The following is a 22,216-nucleotide window of genomic DNA, read 5'->3' as shown; positions in this document are numbered from 1 at the left end:
GGAAAACAAATATTTGATGAAAGCTTATATATTAAAAAAATAAATTGCACATAAGTTGTTTTGAATATGCTCAAAATAAAATACAATAAAATATTGTTTCATTATTTTATTTTATTGTGACTCTTAAACTAACATGCAGCTACCTCATGGCAGAATAAGAGAAAATGTAACAAGGTGAAGAAACATTGTACTGGGTGATTCATTTGATCTGGTACTTCTCCAATATTCAAAAAGAGTTGTGTATAATGACAAACTGTACATACAAAACTCACACTAACATACAACAAAACTGGAGCAATTTGATACTTTTACTATTTCTGAATGGGATAAAAAATAGGACATCTGATAATACTAAATTTACTTAACTTCAAATGTAACAGCTAGTTGTTTCTCACAAGACCTTTTAGACTTCCTAGTTGTTATTTATTTTTTTTAGCAAACCCTAACTTTCCTATAGCAGTGTGAATATAACTTTGTTCAGCTTCTAACCTCTGTCAATAAATATATTTTTAATCTTAAATTTAAGGCATTTATCACATATTTTCACTTTTATCTTCAGTCAGCCAATCAGAATTTACTTTCCGTTTTGTTTTCATATTATTGGAAACACTTATTTGTATTAAAATAACTTTTTTTTTTTTTTCAGTTTCCAGTTACCTTTCACATATCATATTATGGTTCAATCAGTTTGTAATAATTCGTTATTGAACAAACCGTGTAAGCATACCTATATATTATTTTTCTAACATGCAAAATGGTTTTACTCAGGTGTTGTGTGTATGCAAACACCAATAAGTCAAATTAATAAACACCACATACGCATATTATAATATCAAAATATAATACATAACAAAAGCTGTGTTCCACTTATCACCGCATGATATAAGCCTTACAAGGTGTTTCTTAAAATTATATTAACTGATAGTAATATTTAGAGAAAATGTATGTATGATTATAAATTATTGAATGCATTGGAAATGTGCGTGTGTTGTCGTTACGCACGAATACGTAGTCTATTTGTGACGCAGAATGCTGTAGGCTGATACAATAAAGTACAAAACTTTAATTGTATACAATATCACCTATTATTATAAATTACTTATTTATGTATACGTATTTGTATTTATTTTGGGTTTTAAAGTTCCCAGATGTTTGCAAACACACATAAAATATTTAAACATACCAATGGTATATTTTTAAAATCACCAACAAACTGAAATTCGAAAAGAAACTCGTTGAGGCGAATTAAATATTCTTTTCTTGTCCAGAGTATCCGCCATATTGTCACATGCTCATTGTTAACTCAACTCACATGACCTGTTGTTTGGCCCCGTGATCAAGTGTGTTGAATCCCCTGGCAAATTCAAAACATTTGGGTCAACCACATGGATATGTTAGATGAAAATTTAGATAGCAGGTAAATAATAATAATAACATGATGTTACATATGTACTGACTTAAATATTTTGTATGGCCGACGAAGATTTGCCCTCAGTTGGTAGAAAGTGTTTCGAGAATAGGTTACGTAGGCTGGTTAGCAGTATTGGTAATCCATTCTGGGCTAATTCTAATCTCGGTAGCATCTTTTGATTTTTCTGTTAGTAATGGTGTCTAACTTATACTGCTGTAGTTGTAGTGTCATCACATAAAAATTATGTATTTAACTTATATCAAATAACGTTTTCAAAAGTGAACAGTGTATGCTCAAACCTTATTTATATAATTTTAAATTATTGAGAAGTACAGGGTCAAGTATACAACTACACTTTCACTTTAAAGTTTGTCTCGCATAATGTAAATGACTTGTGTAAATTAGAGCAGCTATTAACATTATTATTATTATTATTAGCAGTATTGTATATAATTTACTGATGCTGATAGAAATACTGTAATGAGAAATAGTGCTGTAGAAATGCGATCTTAATCGAACTAGACCACTACTTTTACTAATATATTCTCCTCGTGTTAGGCCTACAAACATTAAAAGAACAAATCTTAAAATACGTTCATTATTATTTACACACACAAAAATGTAACATATACTTTATAAAGAATGAAATCCGTGATTAGTTCATTTGTAGCTACTTTGTTGAGGTTATTCATTCAATGTGTTAACTAATCAAGCTTACAACAGTACAAATTAACATAAAATTACAATATACTGTGATTTATGCAACATTTGTCATGGGTCTTAGTTTTTTAAAGTAAGTATTATGAACTTATGTTGAAAATAAAAATAATAAGCTAAAGTAATTAAGTAATTTTAGTGTTAAGAATGCTACAGCTGGAAGCATGAATTGGTAACGTTTAAATGCTTATTGTAGACTTGTATTCATTAATACTTATAGTACCAGTAGAAAGGTCCTAGCATACTATTAATGTCTTTTCAATACAGCTTCTTTGTTTTTCCTGTATCTTTAACAATTTACTTAATACTAGCTTTAGCTTTAAGTATCATGATATATGAAGTTTAAGTTATGCTGATGTAGAATAAACATGGTAAATAATATTTAGTTATATACATGCTAGCTGACATTCACATTAAGTACAAGACATAATGTCATTTTGTTTGTTTGTGTGTGAGGGGAGTTGTAATTGGGATGGGTTACAAGTGGTGGCTTCTGTTTTTAATTCATTAGGGGCCTTTATGTACTAGGTTTGGTGACAGTGAACCCAGCATTTTGTCAGATATATGCAGACAGGAACATAGAACTTTGACAAATAATATTTGGTTTCAATAGATGTGTACTGTAACAGACAAATCACTTTGAGATGAATTTATATTTTTTTGAAACAAAGAAGTAGCAGTAACACAATCAGATGTTTAAATTTTTTAAAGCTGAAAATTTTGCCTTTCAAAAGAATGTTAAATCATATGAATAATACTAGTTTTTTTTATAGGAATAGTTCAAAATTTGTCATTTTCTTCAAGATGATGACAGAATTGAAATACTTGGCTGGTGCTTCACATTACAAACAAAAACAATGAATTATTTGACCCATCAAGGCTGTCTTTGTTTACACACCCTTGAGAAAAAGTAAAAATTAAATCCAGATTTTTTTCTCAGGAGGTTGTTTTTCTTTCTTGGACTTTTATTAGTTTCCATTACCACTGAAGGCAGCTTATTACATTAGCCAGCCCTCTGTTATGAAAATAAACTTAATAATTATTAAATAAGTCAGTATTCTGTTACAAAAATGAAACTGATAATTTATTATACAAGTCAATCTTCTGTTACACATTATGAAAATAAAACTAACTTGTTACATAAGCCAGCATTTTGCTACAAAAATAAAACTTATTACATAAGTCAATCTTATCCTACTGTTTACAAAATATAGCATAAATAAAATGGAAATTGTTATTATGTATTATAGAATTCAATAATATATCTTACCCTTTAGTTAACACTTTTATAAATATTAATTAAGTTTAAAACCTTCGCCAGATCACTTCTAAATGTTCGTTACTTAAGAGAAAATTTCAGTAGTTTAAATGTGCCTTTATATAGCAACTATTCCATTATAGGTTTCATCCTCACAGTGCTTATTTTATGAATTTCTCTGATGACTTTTGTAAGTCAGCAAGGTTTGTTTTCCATCTTTCTCTTTTTATTTTAAGGAGCGTATCTATCTTGAACTGAAAGCCAGTGATCTATGAGCATACCTATCTTGAACTGAAAGCCAGTGATCTATAGCTTCCAACCTCTTTGTTATATTACCCTTTAATTCATTCTTCAAGTTCACTAGTGATAAATTATTTTTGAAACTTTAAAAGAAACACTTCATTTCTATTTATATAACTGCATTGTATAACTTTGAACAAAGTTATTACCTAGTCTGTGATGCAAGATAGGGATTGATTTATTTTTAAATAGTTTTTATACATCAGAGTGAATTGTGACTTGTAAGTTCATCCAATTTTTAGGGCCTTTTATAGTCCTGAAAACATTTATTAGATCAGTGGAGGACTAATATAGAATGTGTAGGAAATAATTTAACTTAGTAATGTATTTAGTTCTTTATGAAAGCAAGACTAACCAGTTGTCGACCCCTTTGATTCATTTGTGTATATATGTATTTATTGTAATTTTATGTATATATGTATTTATTGTAATTTTGTGTGTATATGTATTTATTGTAATTTTATGTGTATATGTATTTATTGCAATTTCCACTGTTTTAAGATTGTTACATGTATTTTTAAAAACATCTATTTTTAAACGTGTTTTTGATTACACCTAAAAACAACTGAATGGAACTCAGGATATTTGAAAATAACATGGGGATCTATTTTTGAGACTTTTTTCAAATTACTTGGAACCAATGAACTGTAGTTTCACAGACATCTTTGTCTTAACACATTTTCACTAACTTATCTACATAAAATTTCCAATGGCATGTTCCAGTTAATTTAAATTGAAGTCTTTTAGTGTACAATTTATGAAGCAAGGTATCATTCCAGTAGCCCTCCACTATGGCTTTTATAATTAAAAATAAAAAACCTGAGTGTAGCTTTCTCAACGAGTCGATAACCTTTATTTCACACAAAATACTGGTTAATGTGTTCAGACTGTTAGTCCAAGGTTCTTTGGCTCTTGTCAAGTTGCTCCATGTGTCCATTCAACACTTTGGGGTCTTGAATGCACTGTAAGTCCCACTGTTTCATCAAATAAGTAGTCTGACTGAGTGCTGTTGAGTTTCTTCTAATCTATCAGTTCAAAATTAGGGATAGTTACCAGCAGTCAGCTTTATTATATCTTTACAAGAAAATTCTGAAACAAAATTTAAATTTCAAGGTACGCAGCTCTGAATTATTCCAAACATCCATCTATTTATTAATGCTATTTCTTAGGAGTAGAATTCTTATGTTTATGTATCCTACAAGTTTATTTTGACACATCCCAATATTGAAACGTTACTTTGAGTTTTACCTTCTTACTTCAACTGTTAATATTCTGAATTGGGAAAGAAAACTTTTGGTGAAACCAGGCTGATCAAATAATCTGTAAACCAAACTGTTTTGTATCAGTGGTACAAATAAACTTTCTTGTACCTTTAAGAGCTTGCATTAGTCTGTAAACTGAACACAAGTGTCAAGCTAGTATGCACTGGTTAAAACAGGTACTGTGTTAACACAGCCACAGATTCCTCTTAGATGTAGTGAAATTACGAAATGTAAATATAAAAAGAAAAGTAAAACATATTTTAGGTTATTGTCACTAAAATAACATCTTGTAGGGTCTTGACAATCAATCAGAAAATGAAACTTGCACAAAACATATCAAAAATGAGTAATTATAAATTTGTAAGATACAGATTTGAACATGGTTGTTAACTGTCACTACCTGTCTTGTAAGATGGCCATTCTTTTAATGTATTTATTATTGTGTACATTAAATTCATTTTCAATTAGTATGATTGCCTAAGTTCTTGTTTTTTAAATTTTAAACCCTTTCCTGAGGAACTATTTTGTTACTCCACTTCCTACGCACTCGCACAACTTGAAATGTAATTATTTGTTGTTTTTGTGTCCTGTGTATTTTGCAGCTTAGTGATATCTTACAGTGTAAGTTTCATTAAACAAACTCTAAAGCTGTACCTTGTTTTCTTTACCTGTAGGTGTTGTGTAAGACTTAAAATGAATGAAGCATATCAAATGAGACCATTTTGTGTTTAATGAAAGTGTGTTTGTGTATTTTCAGCAATGGAGACAAGGTAAATGATTCAGATTCATCTGATGATACCTCACACGTGCAGGTTGATGGTAAGTGTTTAATTTGTGCTCTTGTTGGTAATTTCTATCTGTTCGTGTGTTAAACTTTCATTTAATATTTTTATACTAAATTTATATAAAAATGGATATTTCGTATTATGTTATTGCAGATTACTTCTGTGCTTTGACAAGTAAAAGTTACCAGTTGCATATATAAGAAGTGGATGTCAGCAATATATTAACACATATCTGTTTTAATTAACACATCTGTATCTGAAGTTAACAAACTAGGAAAGTGAGTTGAGCAAAATGTAGATTGAACTTTATGCTTATAAAATGTCAGATTGTCATATGCTAATTTGAAACTTGATTTTTAATGGCTGAAAGAGAAGCATCATTGTAAATTGGTCTATTATAGTCTGTATACTATAGTAATGTAGTCTGGTTCATTTCAAGCTCACTTTGTTTTTATAGTCTGTATACTATAGTAATGTAGTCTGGTTCATTTCAAGCTCACTTTGTTTTTATAGTCTGTATACTATAGTAATGTAGTCTGGTTCATTTCAAGCTCACTTTGTTTTTATAGTCTGTATACTATAGTAATGTAGTCTGGTTCATTTCAAGCTCACTTTGTTTTTATAGTCTGTATACTATAGTAATGTAGTCTGGTTCATTTCAAGCTCACTTTGTTTTTTATAGTCTGTATACTATAGTAATGTAGTCTGGTTCATTTCAAGCTCACTTTGTTTTTATAGTCTGTATACTATAGTAATGTAGTCTGGTTCATTTCAAGCTCACTTTGTTTTTTTATAGTCTGTATACTATAGTAATGTAGTCTGGTTCATTTCAAGCTCACTTTGTTTTATTGTTTCAGGTCTGGTTCATTTCAAGCTCACTTTGTTTTTATAGTCTGTATACTATAGTAATGTAGTCTGGTTCATTTCAAGCTCACTTTGTTTTTTATAGTCTGTATACTATAGTAATGTAGTCTGGTTCATTTCAAGCTCACTTTGTTTTTATAGTCTGTATACTATAGTAATGTAGTCTGGTTCATTTCAAGCTCACTTTGTTTTTATAGTCTGTATACTATAGTAATGTAGTCTGGTTCATTTCAAGCTCACTTTGTTTTTTATAGTCTGTATACTATAGTAATGTAGTCTGGTTCATTTCAAGCTCACTTTGTTTTTTATAGTCTGTATACTATAGTAATGTAGTCTGGTTCATTTCAAGCTCACTTTGTTTTTTATAGTCTGTATACTATAGTAATGTAGTCTGGTTCATTTCAAGCTCACTTTGTTTTTTATAGTCTGTATACTATAGTAATGTAGTCTGGTTCATTTCAAGCTCACTTTGTCTTTATAGTCTGTATACTATAGTAATGTAGTCTGGTTCATTTCAAGCTCACTTTGTTTTTATAGTCTGTATACTATAGTAATGTAGTCTGGTTCATTTCAAGCTCACTTTGTCTTTATAGTCTGTATACTATAGTAATGTAGTCTGGTTCATTTCAAGCTCACTTTGTCTTTATAGTCTGTATACTATAGTAATGTAGTCTGGTTCATTTCAAGCTCACTTTGTCTTTATAGTCTGTATACTATAGTAATGTAGTCTGGTTCATTTCAAGCTCACTTTGTCTTTATAGTCTGTATACTATAGTAATGTAGTCTGGTTCATTTCAAGCTCACTTTGTTTTTTTATAGTCTGTATACTATAGTAATGTAGTCTGGTTCATTTCAAGCTCACTTTGTTTTTTATAGTCTGTATACTATAGTAATGTAGTCTGGTTCATTTCAAGCTCACTTTGTTTTTATAGTCTGTATACTATAGTAATGTAGTCTGGTTCATTTCAAGCTCACTTTGTTTTTATAGTCTGTATACTATAGTAATGTAGTCTGGTTCATTTCAAGCTCACTTTGTTTTTATAGTCTGTATACTATAGTAATGTAGTCTGGTTCATTTCAAGCTCACTTTGTTTTTATAGTCTGTATACTATAGTAATGTAGTCTGGTTCATTTCAAGCTCACTTTGTTTTTTATAGTCTGTATACTATAGTAATGTAGTCTGGTTCATTTCAAGCTCACTTTGTTTTTATAGTCTGTATACTATAGTAATGTAGTCTGGTTCATTTCAAGCTCACTTTGTTTTTATAGTCTGTATACTATAGTAATGTAGTCTGGTTCATTTCAAGCTCACTTTGTTTTTATAGTCTGTATACTATAGTAATGTAGTCTGGTTCATTTCAAGCTCACTTTGTTTTTATAGTCTGTATACTATAGTAATGTAGTCTGGTTCATTTCAAGCTCACTTTGTTTTTATAGTCTGTATACTATAGTAATGTAGTCTGGTTCATTTCAAGCTCACTTTGTTTTTATAGTCTGTATACTATAGTAATGTAGTCTGGTTCATTTCAAGCTCACTTTGTTTTTTATAGTCTGTATACTATAGTAATGTAGTCTGGTTCATTTCAAGCTCACTTTGTTTTTATAGTCTGTATACTATAGTAATGTAGTCTGGTTCATTTCAAGCTCACTTTGTTTTTATAGTCTGTATACTATAGTAATGTAGTCTGGTTCATTTCAAGCTCACTTTGTTTTTTATAGTCTGTATACTATAGTAATGTAGTCTGGTTCATTTCAAGCTCACTTTGTTTTTTATAGTCTGTATACTATAGTAATGTAGTCTGGTTCATTTCAAGCTCACTTTGTTTTTTATAGTCTGTATACTATAGTAATGTAGTCTGGTTCATTTCAAGCTCACTTTGTTTTATAGTCTGTATACTATAGTAATGTAGTCTGGTTCATTTCAAGCTCACTTTGTTTTTTATAGTCTGTATACTATAGTAATGTAGTCTGGTTCATTTCAAGCTCACTTTGTTTTTTATAGTCTGTATACTATAGTAATGTAGTCTGGTTCATTTCAAGCTCACTTTGTTTTTATAGTCTGTATACTATAGTAATGTAGTCTGGTTCATTTCAAGCTCACTTTGTTTTTATAGTCTGTATACTATAGTAATGTAGTCTGGTTCATTTCAAGCTCACTTTGTTTTTATTGTTTCAGGTCTGGTTCATTTCAAGCTCACTTTGTCTTTATTATTTCAGGTCTGGTTCATTTCAAGTTCATTTTGTTTTTATTATTTCAGGTCTGGTTCATTTCAAGCTCACTTTGTTTTTATTATTTCAGGTCTGGTTCATTTCAAGTTCATTTTGTTTTTATTATTTCAGGTCTGGTTCATTTCAAGCTCACTTTGTTTTTATTGTTTCATGTCTGGTTCATTTCAAGCTCACTTTGTTTTTATTGTTTCAGGTCTGGTTCATTTCAAGCTCACTTTGTTTTTATTATTTCAGGTCTCGTTCATTTCAAGCTCACTTTGTTTTTATTGTTTCAGGTCTGGTTCATTTCAAGCTCACTTTGTTTTTATTGTTTCAGGTCTGGTTCATTTCAAGCTCACTTTGTCTTTATTATTTCAGGTTTGGTTCATTTCATGCTCACTTTGTCTTTATTATTTCAGGTCTGGTTCATTTCAAGCTCACTTTGTCTTTATTATTTCAGGTCTGGTTCATTTCAAGCTCACTTTGTTTTTATTATTTCAGGTCTGGTTCATTTCAAGCTCACTTTGTCTTTATTATTTCAAGTCTGGTTCATTTCAAGCTCACTTTGTTTTTATTGTTTCAGGTCTGGTTCGTTTCAAGCTCACTTTGTTTTTATTATTTCAGGTCTGGTTCGTTTCAAGCTCACTTTGTCTTTATTATTTCAGTTTTAACTAAGTCATATTTGTTTTGATTTTTATCATCATATATAAAATTGATATTCGTGTAATATTTTTGTACTAGTTCAAGCTCGGTCACAAAGTTGTGACAACAGCTCGTAATATCAATTATACATATAGTTATGCACAGCACAATGTTGATTTATATTTCACTTTGGTGATGAAAACCTTGAAAATGAAGCTTGAGGCTACCCTCAGCTAGCCAATAATGATGAAGAATTAATGTTCTTAGTTGAAACAGATACAAAACCTAAGAGAACTTGCCAACAAACTTAATGTTCATTATTCAACAGCTTCCCTGCATCTTGAAGCAGTTGGTAAGGTGTAAAAGCACAATAAATAGGCACCTCACAAATAGACTGAAAACCATCAAACAAGATGAGTTGAAATCTGTTCTTCACTCCTTACTTGCAACAGAAATTATTTCTCCATAGAGTTGTCACCTGTTATGAAAAATGGATTATTTATGATAATTGACAATGAACTGGACAGTGGCTAGACTTTGAAGAAACACCAAAACGTGCCACCTGTATAAGTGTATGGTTACTGTTTGGTGTTCATCAGCAGGTGTGATTCATTATTCATTCTTAAACTCAAGAGTGACAATCACAGCAAAGAAATATTATTGTGAACTTGAAATTGTGCATCAAAGTTGTCATGAAAATATCCATCAGTGGTCATGACAGTTGACCCATACTACTTTATTACAGTGCTTGACCTTACGTGTCACACGCTACTGTCCAGAAACTTCAGTATAAAACTTCACCATATTCACCAGGTCTCTACAAATTATCAGTTTTTTAAAGATTTAGAAATTTTTTTTAAAGGAAAAATCATTTGCAAACCAAAAGGTCAATTGATAGCGCCTTCAAAGACTTCATCGCATTAGAGTATGTCCAGTTCTTTATAGATGACATTTATGAACTTAGAACTTGTTACTAGAAGTGTATTGAGTCAGAGAGAGCTTATTTTGATTAAATTAATTAAACAAAAAGATGTACTTGTTCCACATTTTCCTTTAAAAATCTAACATTTCATATACAACAGTCTGATATGAGTTCCAAACATAACTTACAAGGTGATAGCTTTCCACATAGAGTAGCTATATCCCTATCTTATGTATGTGAGGTTTACATGCCACTAGCTAATTCACACTTATAATTTCTGAGTTGAACGTGACCTTTGATGGTGCATAATAACATTAAGGTTAAGCTAAAAGCCATCCACAATTAGGAAGACAACCTCCATCTTCTGTGAAGGAAGCTTAATCTAAGTGTAAACTTTCATCAGCTTCAAACATGGACTAGCACTTCCATTCATCCTACCAACTTCTGGTCACTTTATACTTGTCTTGTGTAATAATGAAGCTCTACAACCAGTTAAATATGGAGTCTAGCAGTTCCATCAATCCTACCAACTGCTGGTCACTTTATACTTGCCTTGTCTAAGAATGAAGCTCTACAACCAGTTAAATATGGAGTCTAGCAGTTCCATCAATCCTACCAACTTCTGGTCACTTTATACTTGCCTTGTGTAATAATGAAGCTCTACAACCAGTTAAATATGGAGTCTAGCAGTTCCATCAATCCTACCAACTTCTGGTCACTTTATACTTGCCTTGTCTAAGAATGAAGCTCTACAACCAGTTAAATATGGAGTCTAGCAGTCCCATCCATCCTCCCAATTTCTGGTCACTTTATACTTGCCTTGTCTAAGAAAGAAGCTCTACAACCAGTTAAATATGGAGTCTAGCAGTCCCATCCATCCTCCCAATTTCTGGTCACTTTATACTTGCCTTGTCTAAGAAAGAAGCTCTACAACCAGTTAAATATGGAGTCTAGCACTTCCATTCATCCTACCAACTTCTGGTCACTTTATACTTGCCTTGTGTAATAATGAAGCTCTACAACCAGTTAAATATGGAGTCTAGCACTTCCATTCATCCTACCAACTTCTGGTCACTTTATACTTGCCTTGTGTAATAATGAAGCTCTACAACCAGTTAAATATGGAGTGTAGCACTTCCATTCATCCTACCAACTTCTGGTCACTTTATACTTGTCTTGTGTAATAATGAAGCTCTACAACCAGTTAAATATGGAGTCTAGCAGTTCCATCAATCCTACCAACTGCTGGTCACTTTATACTTGCCTTGTCTAAGAATGAAGCTCTACAACCAGTTAAATATGGAGTCTAGCAGTTCCATCAATCCTACCAACTTCTGGTCACTTTATACTTGCCTTGTGTAATAATGAAGCTCTACAACCAGTTAAATATGGAGTCTAGCACTTCCATTCATCCTACCAACTTCTGGTCACTTTATACTTGTCTTGTGTAATAATGAAGCTCTACAACCAGTTAAATATGGAGTCTAGCAGTTCCATCAATCCTACCAACTGCTGGTCACTTTATACTTGCCTTGTCTAAGAATGAAGCTTTACAACCAGTTAAATATGGAGTCTAGCAGTTCCATCAATCCTACCAACTTCTGGTCACTTTATACTTGCCTTGTGTAATAATGAAGCTCTACAACCAGTTAAATATGGAGTCTAGCACTTCCATTCATCCTACCAACTTCTGGTCACTTTATACTTGCCTTGTGTAATAATGAAGCTCTACAACCAGTTAAATATGGAGTCTAGCACTTCCATTCATCCTACCAACTTCTGGTCACTTTATACTTGCCTTGTGTAATAATGAAGCTCTACAACCAGTTAAATATGGAGTCTAGCACTTCCATTCATCCTACCAACTTCTGGTCACTTTATACTTGCCTTGTGTAATAATGAAGCTTTACAACCAGTTAAATATGGAGTCTAGCACTTCCATTCATCCTACCAACTTCTGGTCACTTTATACTTGTCTTGTGTAATAATGAAGCTCTACAACCAGTTAAATATGGAGTCTAGCAGTTCCATCAATCCTACCAACTGCTGGTCACTTTATACTTGCCTTGTCTAAGAATGAAGCTCTACAACCAGTTAAATATGGAGTCTAGCAGTTCCATCAATCCTACCAACTTCTGGTCACTTTATACTTGCCTTGTGTAATAATGAAGCTCTACAACCAGTTAAATATGGAGTCTAGCACTTCCATTCATCCTACCAACTTCTGGTCACTTTATACTTGCCTTGTGTAATAATGAAGCTCTACAACCAGTTAAATATGGAGTCTAGCACTTCCATTCATCCTACCAACTTCTGGTCACTTTATACTTGTCTTGTGTAATAATGAAGCTCTACAACCAGTTAAATATGGAGTCTAGCAGTTCCATCAATCCTACCAACTGCTGGTCACTTTATACTTGCCTTGTCTAAGAATGAAGCTCTACAACCAGTTAAATATGGAGTCTAGCAGTTCCATCAATCCTACCAACTTCTGGTCACTTTATACTTGCCTTGTGTAATAATGAAGCTCTACAACCAGTTAAATATGGACTCTAGCAGTTCCATCAATCCTACCAACTGCTGGTCACTTTATACTAGCCTTGTGTAATAATGAACCTCTACAACCAGTTAAATATGGACTCTAGCAGTACTATCCATCCAATCAACTTCTGGTCACTTTATACTTGCCTTGTCTTAGAATGAAGCTCTACAACCAGTTAAATATGGACTGTAGCAGTACTATCCATCCTCCCAATTTCTGGTCACTTTATACTTGCCTTGTCTAAGAATGAAGCTCTACAACCAGTTAAATATGGACTGTAGCAGTACTATCCATCCTCCCAACTTCTGGTCACTTTATGCTTGCCTTAGCGAAGAATGAAGTTGTTTCAAGTAGAAGTGTTTTGCTGTGCATGGAGGTTGTGCCACTTTTCTGTTGATGGAGGGCTTTCATCACGTAATGTCAACACACATTTACTCAGTTAAACACACGTATTTTTGAGAGAGTTATGATTGGTATATGTACGTTTTAAACTGTAAGTTATGTGAAATGTAGTTCACAAATACTGCTAGTCTGTCTATAAATGCAATATGAGAAATTGTTGATAAATGTTTGATGTTGAAACATGATTACTGGAGGTAGGAAAGCCTGTACTTTGACTGTTACTGAAATCCTCTTGTGTGTAGATGTTTTCTGTATAAAATATTTTACTGACATGTTTTATTTCAATTCATTTTTATATCTTTTCCTCTCTTTTTCACATTTTGCTGGTCTTTGAAATGTAGTTTTTTTTGTAATGAGACTTTAAAACTAACTAGAAAATTTACAAAATATATCTGATATATAAAGCAGTATTAATGTAGCCCATTACTAATAAATGAATTTCCTTGTTTTATTATATGATTTTTAAAATAGTGATAATGTTGTTGAAAATGGTAAATTGACTGTATGACTTTTGTTGAAGTGGTAATGACTAGAAAATAGTTTTATTCTCACTAGTGTTTTGTGTGTGTTTTAACATGTAATTCACTAGAACCATGTGAGAACAAATCAGAAGAGGAAAGTGTTTGGTAAATGTAGCACTTACAACTTTTGTATTGCATTTTAACTTTCATTGTTCATTTGGTTTATGCTTGTATTTGTGATACATTACCAATGAGTAATGGGCATTATTAATGAAACTCTTGATTTGAAATATTAAAAATCTTATGCATATGTAAGTTCCAAAAGTAATAACCTTTTAACCTGAGGATAGACTAGTTAATGCAGTATTTTCTTAATATCCTGAAATAAGAATAAGCCATTCTTTGGTGACTTTACCAATTTTTATTATTAAATAGGCTGTTTATTCAATTCCTTCAAACAAAGGTTTTAAAGGTTATAGATGGCTTGAGTAGGTAGAGAAAGAAATTTTATTAAAAACTTGCAAGTTTATATCATTTACCAGACGAAGTGAGATTAGCCAAATCATTCTAAAACTATAGTACAGTAGGCCAGTTTGTATATTTTTATGTAGTTTTACATATCTTCACATGAATGTTGTATGTATGTATTGTAACTGGTTGTACCGAGTGAAGTGAACGGTCCAAAAATCACTAGCTCACTGTAATATAATCAACACTGAGGGAGCAAAGTTTCTACTATCAACTTAAATCATTGCAGAGATAAAGTGATGTTTTGAATTTCATCTATCTCATGATAACGTCAGTGTAAATATGTCATACAGCATTAAAATACTTATGCTAAGCTTGGTTTGAAACATACAGTACTGCTCACATAATTCCCCATTTTTTAAATAAAAATATTGTTATAATGAATGTTTATGGGGTGAAATATATTACATTTAATATTTTTCTTCATATATTTTGCTACAAAATTAGATACCTAGTTGTTTTTGTGTAATTTTGAATCTTAAATGTTTGTTTTTTTAGATGATTCTGGTAACCCAGTAGTCACAGAACTTCATGCTCCACAACATGTCAGTAATCTAAGTGTTTGTTTTTTTAGATGGTTCTGGTAACCCAGTGGTCACAGAACTTCGTGCTCCACAACATGTCACTAATTTAAGTGTTTGTTTTTTTAAGATGATTCTGGTAACCCAGTAGTCACAGAACTTCGTGCTCCACAACATGTCAGTAATCTAAGTGTTTGTTTTTTTAAGATGATTCTGGTAACCCAGTTGTCACAGAACTTCGTGCTCCACAACATGTCAGTAATCTAAGTGTTTGTTTTTTTAGATGGTTCTGGTAACCCAGTTGTCACAGAACTTCGTGCTCCACAACATGTCAGTAATCTAAGTGTTTGTTTTTTTAAGATGATTCTGGTAACCCAGTTGTCACAGAACTTCATGCTCCACAACATGTCAGTAATCTAAGTGTTTGTTTTTTTAAGATGATTCTGGTAACCCAGTAGTCACAGAACTTCGTGCTCCACAACATGTCAGTAATCTAAGTGTTTGTTTTTTTAAGATGATTCTGGTAACCCAGTAGTCACAGAACTTCGTGCTCCACAACATGTCAGTAATCTAAGTGTTTGTTTTTTAAGATGATTCTGGTAACCCAGTAGTCACAGAACTTCGTGCTCCACAACATGTCAGTAATCTAAGTGTTTGTTTTTTTAAGATGATTCTGGTAACCCAGTTGTCACAGAACTTCATGCTCCACAACATGTCAGTAATCTAAGTGTTTGTTTTTTTAGATGGTTCTGGTAACCCAGTTGTCACAGAACTTCGTGCTCCACAACATGTCAGTAATCTAAGTGTTTGTTTTTTAGATGGTTCTGGTAACCCAGTTGTCACAGAACTTCGTGCTCCACAACATGTCAGTAATCTAAGTGTTTGTTTTTTAGATGGTTCTGGTAACCCAGTAGTCACAGAACTTCGTGCTCCACAACATGTCAGTAATCCAAGTGTTTGTTTTTTTAAGATGATTCTGGTAACCCAGTTGTCACAGAACTTCGTGCTCCACAACATGTCAGTAATCTAAGTGTTTGTTTTTTTAGATGGTTCTGGTAACCCAGTTGTCACAGAACTTCGTGCTCCACAACATGTCAGTAATCCAAGTGTTTGTTTTTTTAAGATGATTCTGGTAACCCAGTTGTCACAGAACTTCGTGCTCCACAACATGTCAGTAATCTAAGTGTTTGTTTTTTTAGATGGTTCTGGTAACCCAGTTGTCACAGAACTTCGTGCTCCACAACATGTCAGTTATCTAAGTGTTTGTTTTTTTAAGATGATTCTGGTAACTTAGTAGTCACAGAACTTCGTGCTCCACAACATGTCAGTAATCCAAGTGTTTGTTTTTTTAGATGGTTCTGGTAACCCAGTTGTCACAGAACTTCATGCTCCACAACATGTCAGTAATCTAAGTGTTTGTTTTTTTAAGATGATTCTGGTAACCCAGGGGCCACAGAACTTCGTGCTCCACAACATGTCAGTAATCCAAGTGTTTGTTTTTTTAGATGGTTCTGGTAACCCAGTACTCACAGAACTTCGTGCTCCACAACATGTCAGTAATCTAAGTGTTTGTTTTTTTAGATGGTTCTGGTAACCCAGTTGTCACAGAACTTCATGCTCCACAACATGTCAGTAATCTAAGTGTTTGTTTTTTAAGATGATTATGGTAACCCAGTTGTCACAGAACTTCGTGCTCCACAACATGTCAGTAATCTAAGTGTTTGTTTTTTAGATGGTTCTGGTAACCCAGTTGTCACAGAACTTCATGCTCCACAACATGTCAGTAATCTAAGTGTTTGTTTTTTTAAGATGATTCTGGTAACCCAGTTGTCACAGAACTTCGTGCTCCACAACATGTCAGTAATCTAAGTGTTTGTTTTTTTTAGATGGTTCTGGTAACCCAGTTGTCACAGAACTTCGTGCTCCACAACATGTCAGTAATCTATGTGTTTGTTTTTTAAGATGATTCTGGTAACCCAGTAGTCACAGAACTTCGTGCTCCACAACATGTCAGTAATCTATGTGTTTGTTTTTTTAAGATGATTCTGGTAACCCAGTAGTCACAGAACTTCGTGCTCCACAACATGTCAGTAATCCAAGTGTTTGTTTTTTTAGATGGTTCTGGTAACCCAGTTGTCACAGAACTTCATGCTCCACAACATGTCAGTAATCTAAGTGTTTGTTTTTTTAAGATGATTCTGGTAACCCAGGGGCCACAGAACTTCGTGCTCCACAACATGTCAGTAATCCAAGTGTTTGTTTTTTTAGATGGTTCTGGTAACCCAGTAGTCACAGAACTTCGTGCTCCACAACATGTCAGTAATCCAAGTGTTTGTTTTTTTAAGATGATTCTGGTAACCCAGTTGTCACAGAACTTCGTGCTCCACAACATGTCAGTAATCTAAGTGTTTGTTTTTTAGATGGTTCTGGTAACCCAGTTGTCACAGAACTTAGTGCTCCACAACATGTCAGTAATCCAAGTGTTTGTTTTTTTAAGATGATTCTGGTAACCCAGTTGTCACAGAACTTCGTGCTCCACAACATGTCAGTAATCTAAGTGTTTGTTTTTTTAGATGGTTCTGGTAACCCAGTTGTCACAGAACTTCGTGCTCCACAACATGTCAGTAATCTAAGTGTTTGTTTTTTTAGATGGTTCTGGTAACCCAGTTGTCACAGAACTTTGTGCTCCACAACATGTCAGTTATCTAAGTGTTTGTTTTTTTAAGATGATTCTGGTAACCCAGTAGTCACAGAACTTCGTGCTCCACAACATGTCAGTAATCCAAGTGTTTGTTTTTTTAGATGGTTCTGGTAACCCAGTTGTCACAGAACTTCATGCTCCACAACATGTCAGTAATCTAAGTGTTTGTTTTTTTAAGATGATTCTGGTAACCCAGGGGCCACAGAACTTCGTGCTCCACAACATGTCAGTAATCCAAGTGTTTGTTTTTTTAGATGGTTCTGGTAACCCAGTACTCACAGAACTTCGTGCTCCACAACATGTCAGTAATCTAAGTGTTTGTTTTTTTAGATGGTTCTGGTAACCCAGTTGTCACAGAACTTCATGCTCCACAACATGTCAGTAATCTAAGTGTTTGTTTTTTTTAAGATGATTATGGTAACCCAGTTGTCACAGAACTTCGTGCTCCACAACATGTCAGTAATCTAAGTGTTTGTTTTTTTAGATGGTTCTGGTAACCCAGTTGTCACAGAACTTCATGCTCCACAACATGTCAGTAATCTAAGTGTTTGTTTTTTTAAGATGATTCTGGTAACCCAGTTGTCACAGAACTTCGTGCTCCACAACATGTCAGTAATCTAAGTGTTTGTTTTTTTAGATGGATCTGGTAACCCAGTTGTCTCAGAACTTCGTGCTCCACAACATGTTAGTAATCTATGTGTTTGTTTTTTTAAGATGATTCTGGTAACCCAGTAGTCACAGAACTTTGTGCTCCACAACATGTCAGTAATCCAAGTGTTTGTTTTTTTAGATGGTTCTGGTAACCCAGTTGTCACAGAACTTCATGCTCCACAACATGTCAGTAATCTAAGTGTTTGTTTTTTAAGATGATTCTGGTAACCCAGGGGCCACAGAACTGTGCTCCACAACATGTCAGTAATCCAAGTGTTTGTTTTTAGATGGTTCTGGTAACCCAGTACTCACAGAACTTCGTGCTCCACAACATGTCAGTAATCTAAGTGTTTGTTTTTTTAGATGGTTCTGGTAACCCAGTTGTCACAGAACTTCATGCTCCACAACATGTCAGTAATCTAAGTGTTTGTTTTTTAAGATGATTATGGTAACCCAGTTGTCACAGAACTTCGTGCTCCACAACATGTCAGTAATCTAAGTGTTTGTTTTTTAGATGGTTCTGGTAACCCAGTTGTCACAGAACTTCATGCTCCACAACATGTCAGTAATCTAAGTGTTTGTTTTTTTAAGATGATTCTGGTAACCCAGGGGCCACAGAACTTCGTGCTCCACAACATGTCAGTAATCCAAGTGTTTGTTTTTTTAGATGGTTCTGGTAACCCAGTTGTCACAGAACTTCATGCTCCACAACATGTCAGTAATCTAAGTGTTTGTTTTTTAAGATGATTATGGTAACCCAGTTGTCACAGAACTTCGTGCTCCACAACATGTCAGTAATCTAAGTGTTTGTTTTTTTAGATGGTTCTGGTAACCCAGTTGTCACAGAACTTCATGCTCCACAACATGTCAGTAATCTAAGTGTTTGTTTTTTAAGATGATTCTGGTAACCCAGTTGTCACAGAACTTCGTGCTCCACAACATGTCAGTAATCTAAGTGTTTGTTTTTTTAGATGGTTCTGGTAACCCAGTTGTCACAGAACTTCGTGCTCCACAACATGTCAGTAATCTATGTGTTTGTTTTTTTTAAGATGATTCTGGTAACCCAGTAGTCACAGAACTTCGTGCTCCACAACATGTCAGTAATCCAAGTGTTTGTTTTTTTAGATGGTTCTGGTAACCCAGTTGTCACAGAACTTCATGCTCCACAACATGTCAGTAATCTAAGTGTTTGTTTTTTTAAGATGATTCTGGTAACCCAGGGGCCACAGAACTTCGTGCTCCACAACATGTCAGTAATCCAAGTGTTTGTTTTTTTAGATGGTTCTGGTAACCCAGTACTCACAGAACTTCGTGCTCCACAACATGTCAGTAATCTAAGTGTTTGTTTTTTTAGATGGTTCTGGTAACCCAGTTGTCACAGAACTTCATGCTCCACAACATGTCAGTAATCTAAGTGTTTGTTTTTTTAAGATGATTATGGTAACCCAGTTGTCACAGAACTTCGTGCTCTACAACATGTCAGTAATCTAAGTGTTTGTTTTTTTAGATGGTTCTGGTAACCCAGTTGTCACAGAACTTCATGCTCCACAACATGTCAGTAATCTAAGTGTTTGTTTTTTTAAGATGATTCTGGTAACCCAGGGGCCACAGAACTTGGTGCTCCACAACATGTCAGTAATCCAAGTGTTTGTTTTTTAGATGGTTCTGGTAACCCAGTTGTCACAGAACTTCATGCTCCACAACATGTCAGTAATCTAAGTGTTTGTTTTTTTAAGATGATTATGGTAACCCAGTTGTCACAGAACTTCGTGCTCCACAACATGTCAGTAATCTAAGTGTTTGTTTTTTTAAGATGATTCTGGTAACCCAGTAGTCACAGAACTTCGTGCTCCACAACATGTCAGTAATCGAAGTGTTTGTTTTTTTAGATGGTTCTGGTTACCCAGTTGTCACAGAACTTCATGCTCCACAACATGTCAGTAATCTAAGTGTTTGTTTTTTTAAGATGATTCTGGTAACCCAGTAGTCACAGAACTTCATGCTCCACAACATGTCAGTAATCCAAGTGTTTGTTTTTTTAGATGGTTCTGGTAACCCAGTTGTCACAGAACTTCATGCTCCACAACATGTCAGTAATCTTACTCCAACACTCCAGTATCAGTTAAGAACAGAAAATGGACATGGTGAGGTTTAGAAAGGTTTTTATTCTTCAGTCATGTTGTTTGTTTCTATATAAACATTCATTCATCTAAATATACATATAATAGTTTTTATAGTCACCTGTTTAATAGAAAGTAAAACAATTGAAAAGGAACTTTGGGAAATCCCTTATGTTATTCCTGTTGTTAAATTTAAGGGTTTGTCAGATAATCCTCATTGACAAATGTCAAAGACTGTGTCATCTCAGTTTATTACTGACATTCAATATTTCATTGAACTACTATTTATGATTATATATATATATATATACAGAGAGAGATAGAAAATTAATACTAAAAATTTAAGCAAAATACGGTAAAATGGAAAAGGTAGGACTGCATTAAAAACAACAAATATATATATATGGATTTAGTAAAGAAACGTTAAATAAGATCATTACACTATTCTGTAACAAATATAAGAATGTATTAAATAAAGATATAAAAATCAGAGAAAGTTTATTAAAAATGTCAACTGTTTTTACTTATGAATAAGGACATTAAACAACATGGTATGCGAATGTACACCTTGCTGCACATAAAGGCTTATTTAGAACATGATAATCACAGTAGGCTTAATAAATGGGTGGTGCTATACTAGTTTATTTATATAACTGGATGGGACTCTTCATACTATATAATTGGTTTACTGGACTACCAGTTAGTACTTTGTTACCACAATGAGGGCTGGTATGTTAACTTCAAGAGTTAAGTTTTCAACTAACTTTCTCCCAAATGGTAGTACCTTATTTTCATTTTTCAGTTAATTTTTTCTCTATTTTGGAGAGCACCCACATGTCACTTTACTAATTTCTATTTCTACATCTATTGCTACTCTATTTTATTTCTTTTGTGAGGCTGACAAATGGAGATTAAAGCTGATAGATGGTGTATCCTCACCACAGTGTGGGTCCTACTTCTTGAGTCACCTCCAAAACCTAGGGTGCATTATATATACCACATCATAACTTGTATCCTGGGATCTTTTAAATTAGTGCACTGTTTTTGTTTATTATTTTTGTTTCAACTTGTTTTTCATTTATACAAACTAATGTGACTGAAATGTGACTGTATTTTACAGAATACTGGTCTCCTTGAACACAGCCAAGACAAGTAACTTTAAAAGTCAGTTTTATGTTCTTGAATCTGGTAACATGACTGTATATGTGCTGTATCATTGTGACTTGTGTAGTGTTAGCCAAACTTGGATAAAAATTTAATAAAAATAATAGATTTACTAAGTGACCTGTTTTGGCTCTGTTTTAGTTGATTTGTATTCTGTAAAGTACAGCCACATTTTTACTATTTACAGATAAGTTCTCAGACTTATTTTTCTTAAAAGTATAACACTACATAAAAAAGTACAGCAAACAATTTTCTTTTCTAGTCACATTTTGTACTTGTTTGCTGCTTGCCATAGGTTGCTAACCCATGTGAAGTTTTGCATGCAGAGGATTTGAAAAGATATTATTTATTTTACTTTCATGTAAATACATATACTTGTTTAGTAACAAAAAATCTTAAATTACTCTATCAGTACCACAGAATTTCCTGATAAAGCTAAGTAACTGAGCTGTATTTGAGTCTAAAAAGTGTAAAAGTTAGGCTCACTAAGGTATTATCTTACCATTTGGAATCTAAAGAACAAGTTTGCTGCCCATATAGTTGGAAGAGGCTCAGAAAGGAATTGGAGAGAAATTCTTAGCTTATTATTAGTTATACACATGTTACTGTGTGAAGCATGTGTACATCAGCAACTATTTTCAAAAATTGAAGATGTGGGTGGTGCCATCTTGGTTGATTCAATAAATTTATTAAAATCTCAGAAAATGAAAATGTAGGAGGTTCTTATTTTATTTTTTAGCTTATCACTAGGTAATTT

General features: G+C 33.2%; 1 protein-coding gene across 2 annotated transcripts in view; it reads left to right on the top strand.

The window, feature by feature from the left end:
* Positions 1–1,277: 1,277 nt before the first annotated feature.
* The window catches only part of LOC143233412 (upstream stimulatory factor-like), a 39,598-nt gene continuing 18,659 nt past the window's right edge, over positions 1,278–22,216 (top strand). The window contains exons 1-3 of one of the 2 annotated variants that reach the window (XM_076469623.1): positions 1,278–1,417; positions 5,706–5,767; positions 20,218–20,319. In XM_076469623.1, coding sequence (XP_076325738.1) covers positions 1,386–1,417; positions 5,706–5,767; positions 20,218–20,319 — 196 coding nt within the window. In that variant the 5' untranslated portion in view covers positions 1,278–1,385. Of the gene's footprint in view, positions 1,418–1,554; positions 2,205–5,705; positions 5,768–20,217; positions 20,320–22,216 lie in introns of those variants that run through there. The other variant, XM_076469624.1, reaches the window with a different exon arrangement.

This window comes from Tachypleus tridentatus, chromosome 12 (genome assembly GCF_004210375.1).
Source record: "Tachypleus tridentatus isolate NWPU-2018 chromosome 12, ASM421037v1, whole genome shotgun sequence".
Taxonomy (NCBI): Eukaryota; Metazoa; Arthropoda; class Merostomata; order Xiphosura; family Limulidae; genus Tachypleus; species Tachypleus tridentatus.
Note: the sequence above shows the minus strand (reverse complement) of the source record. Positions and strands in the feature narration are given on the sequence as shown.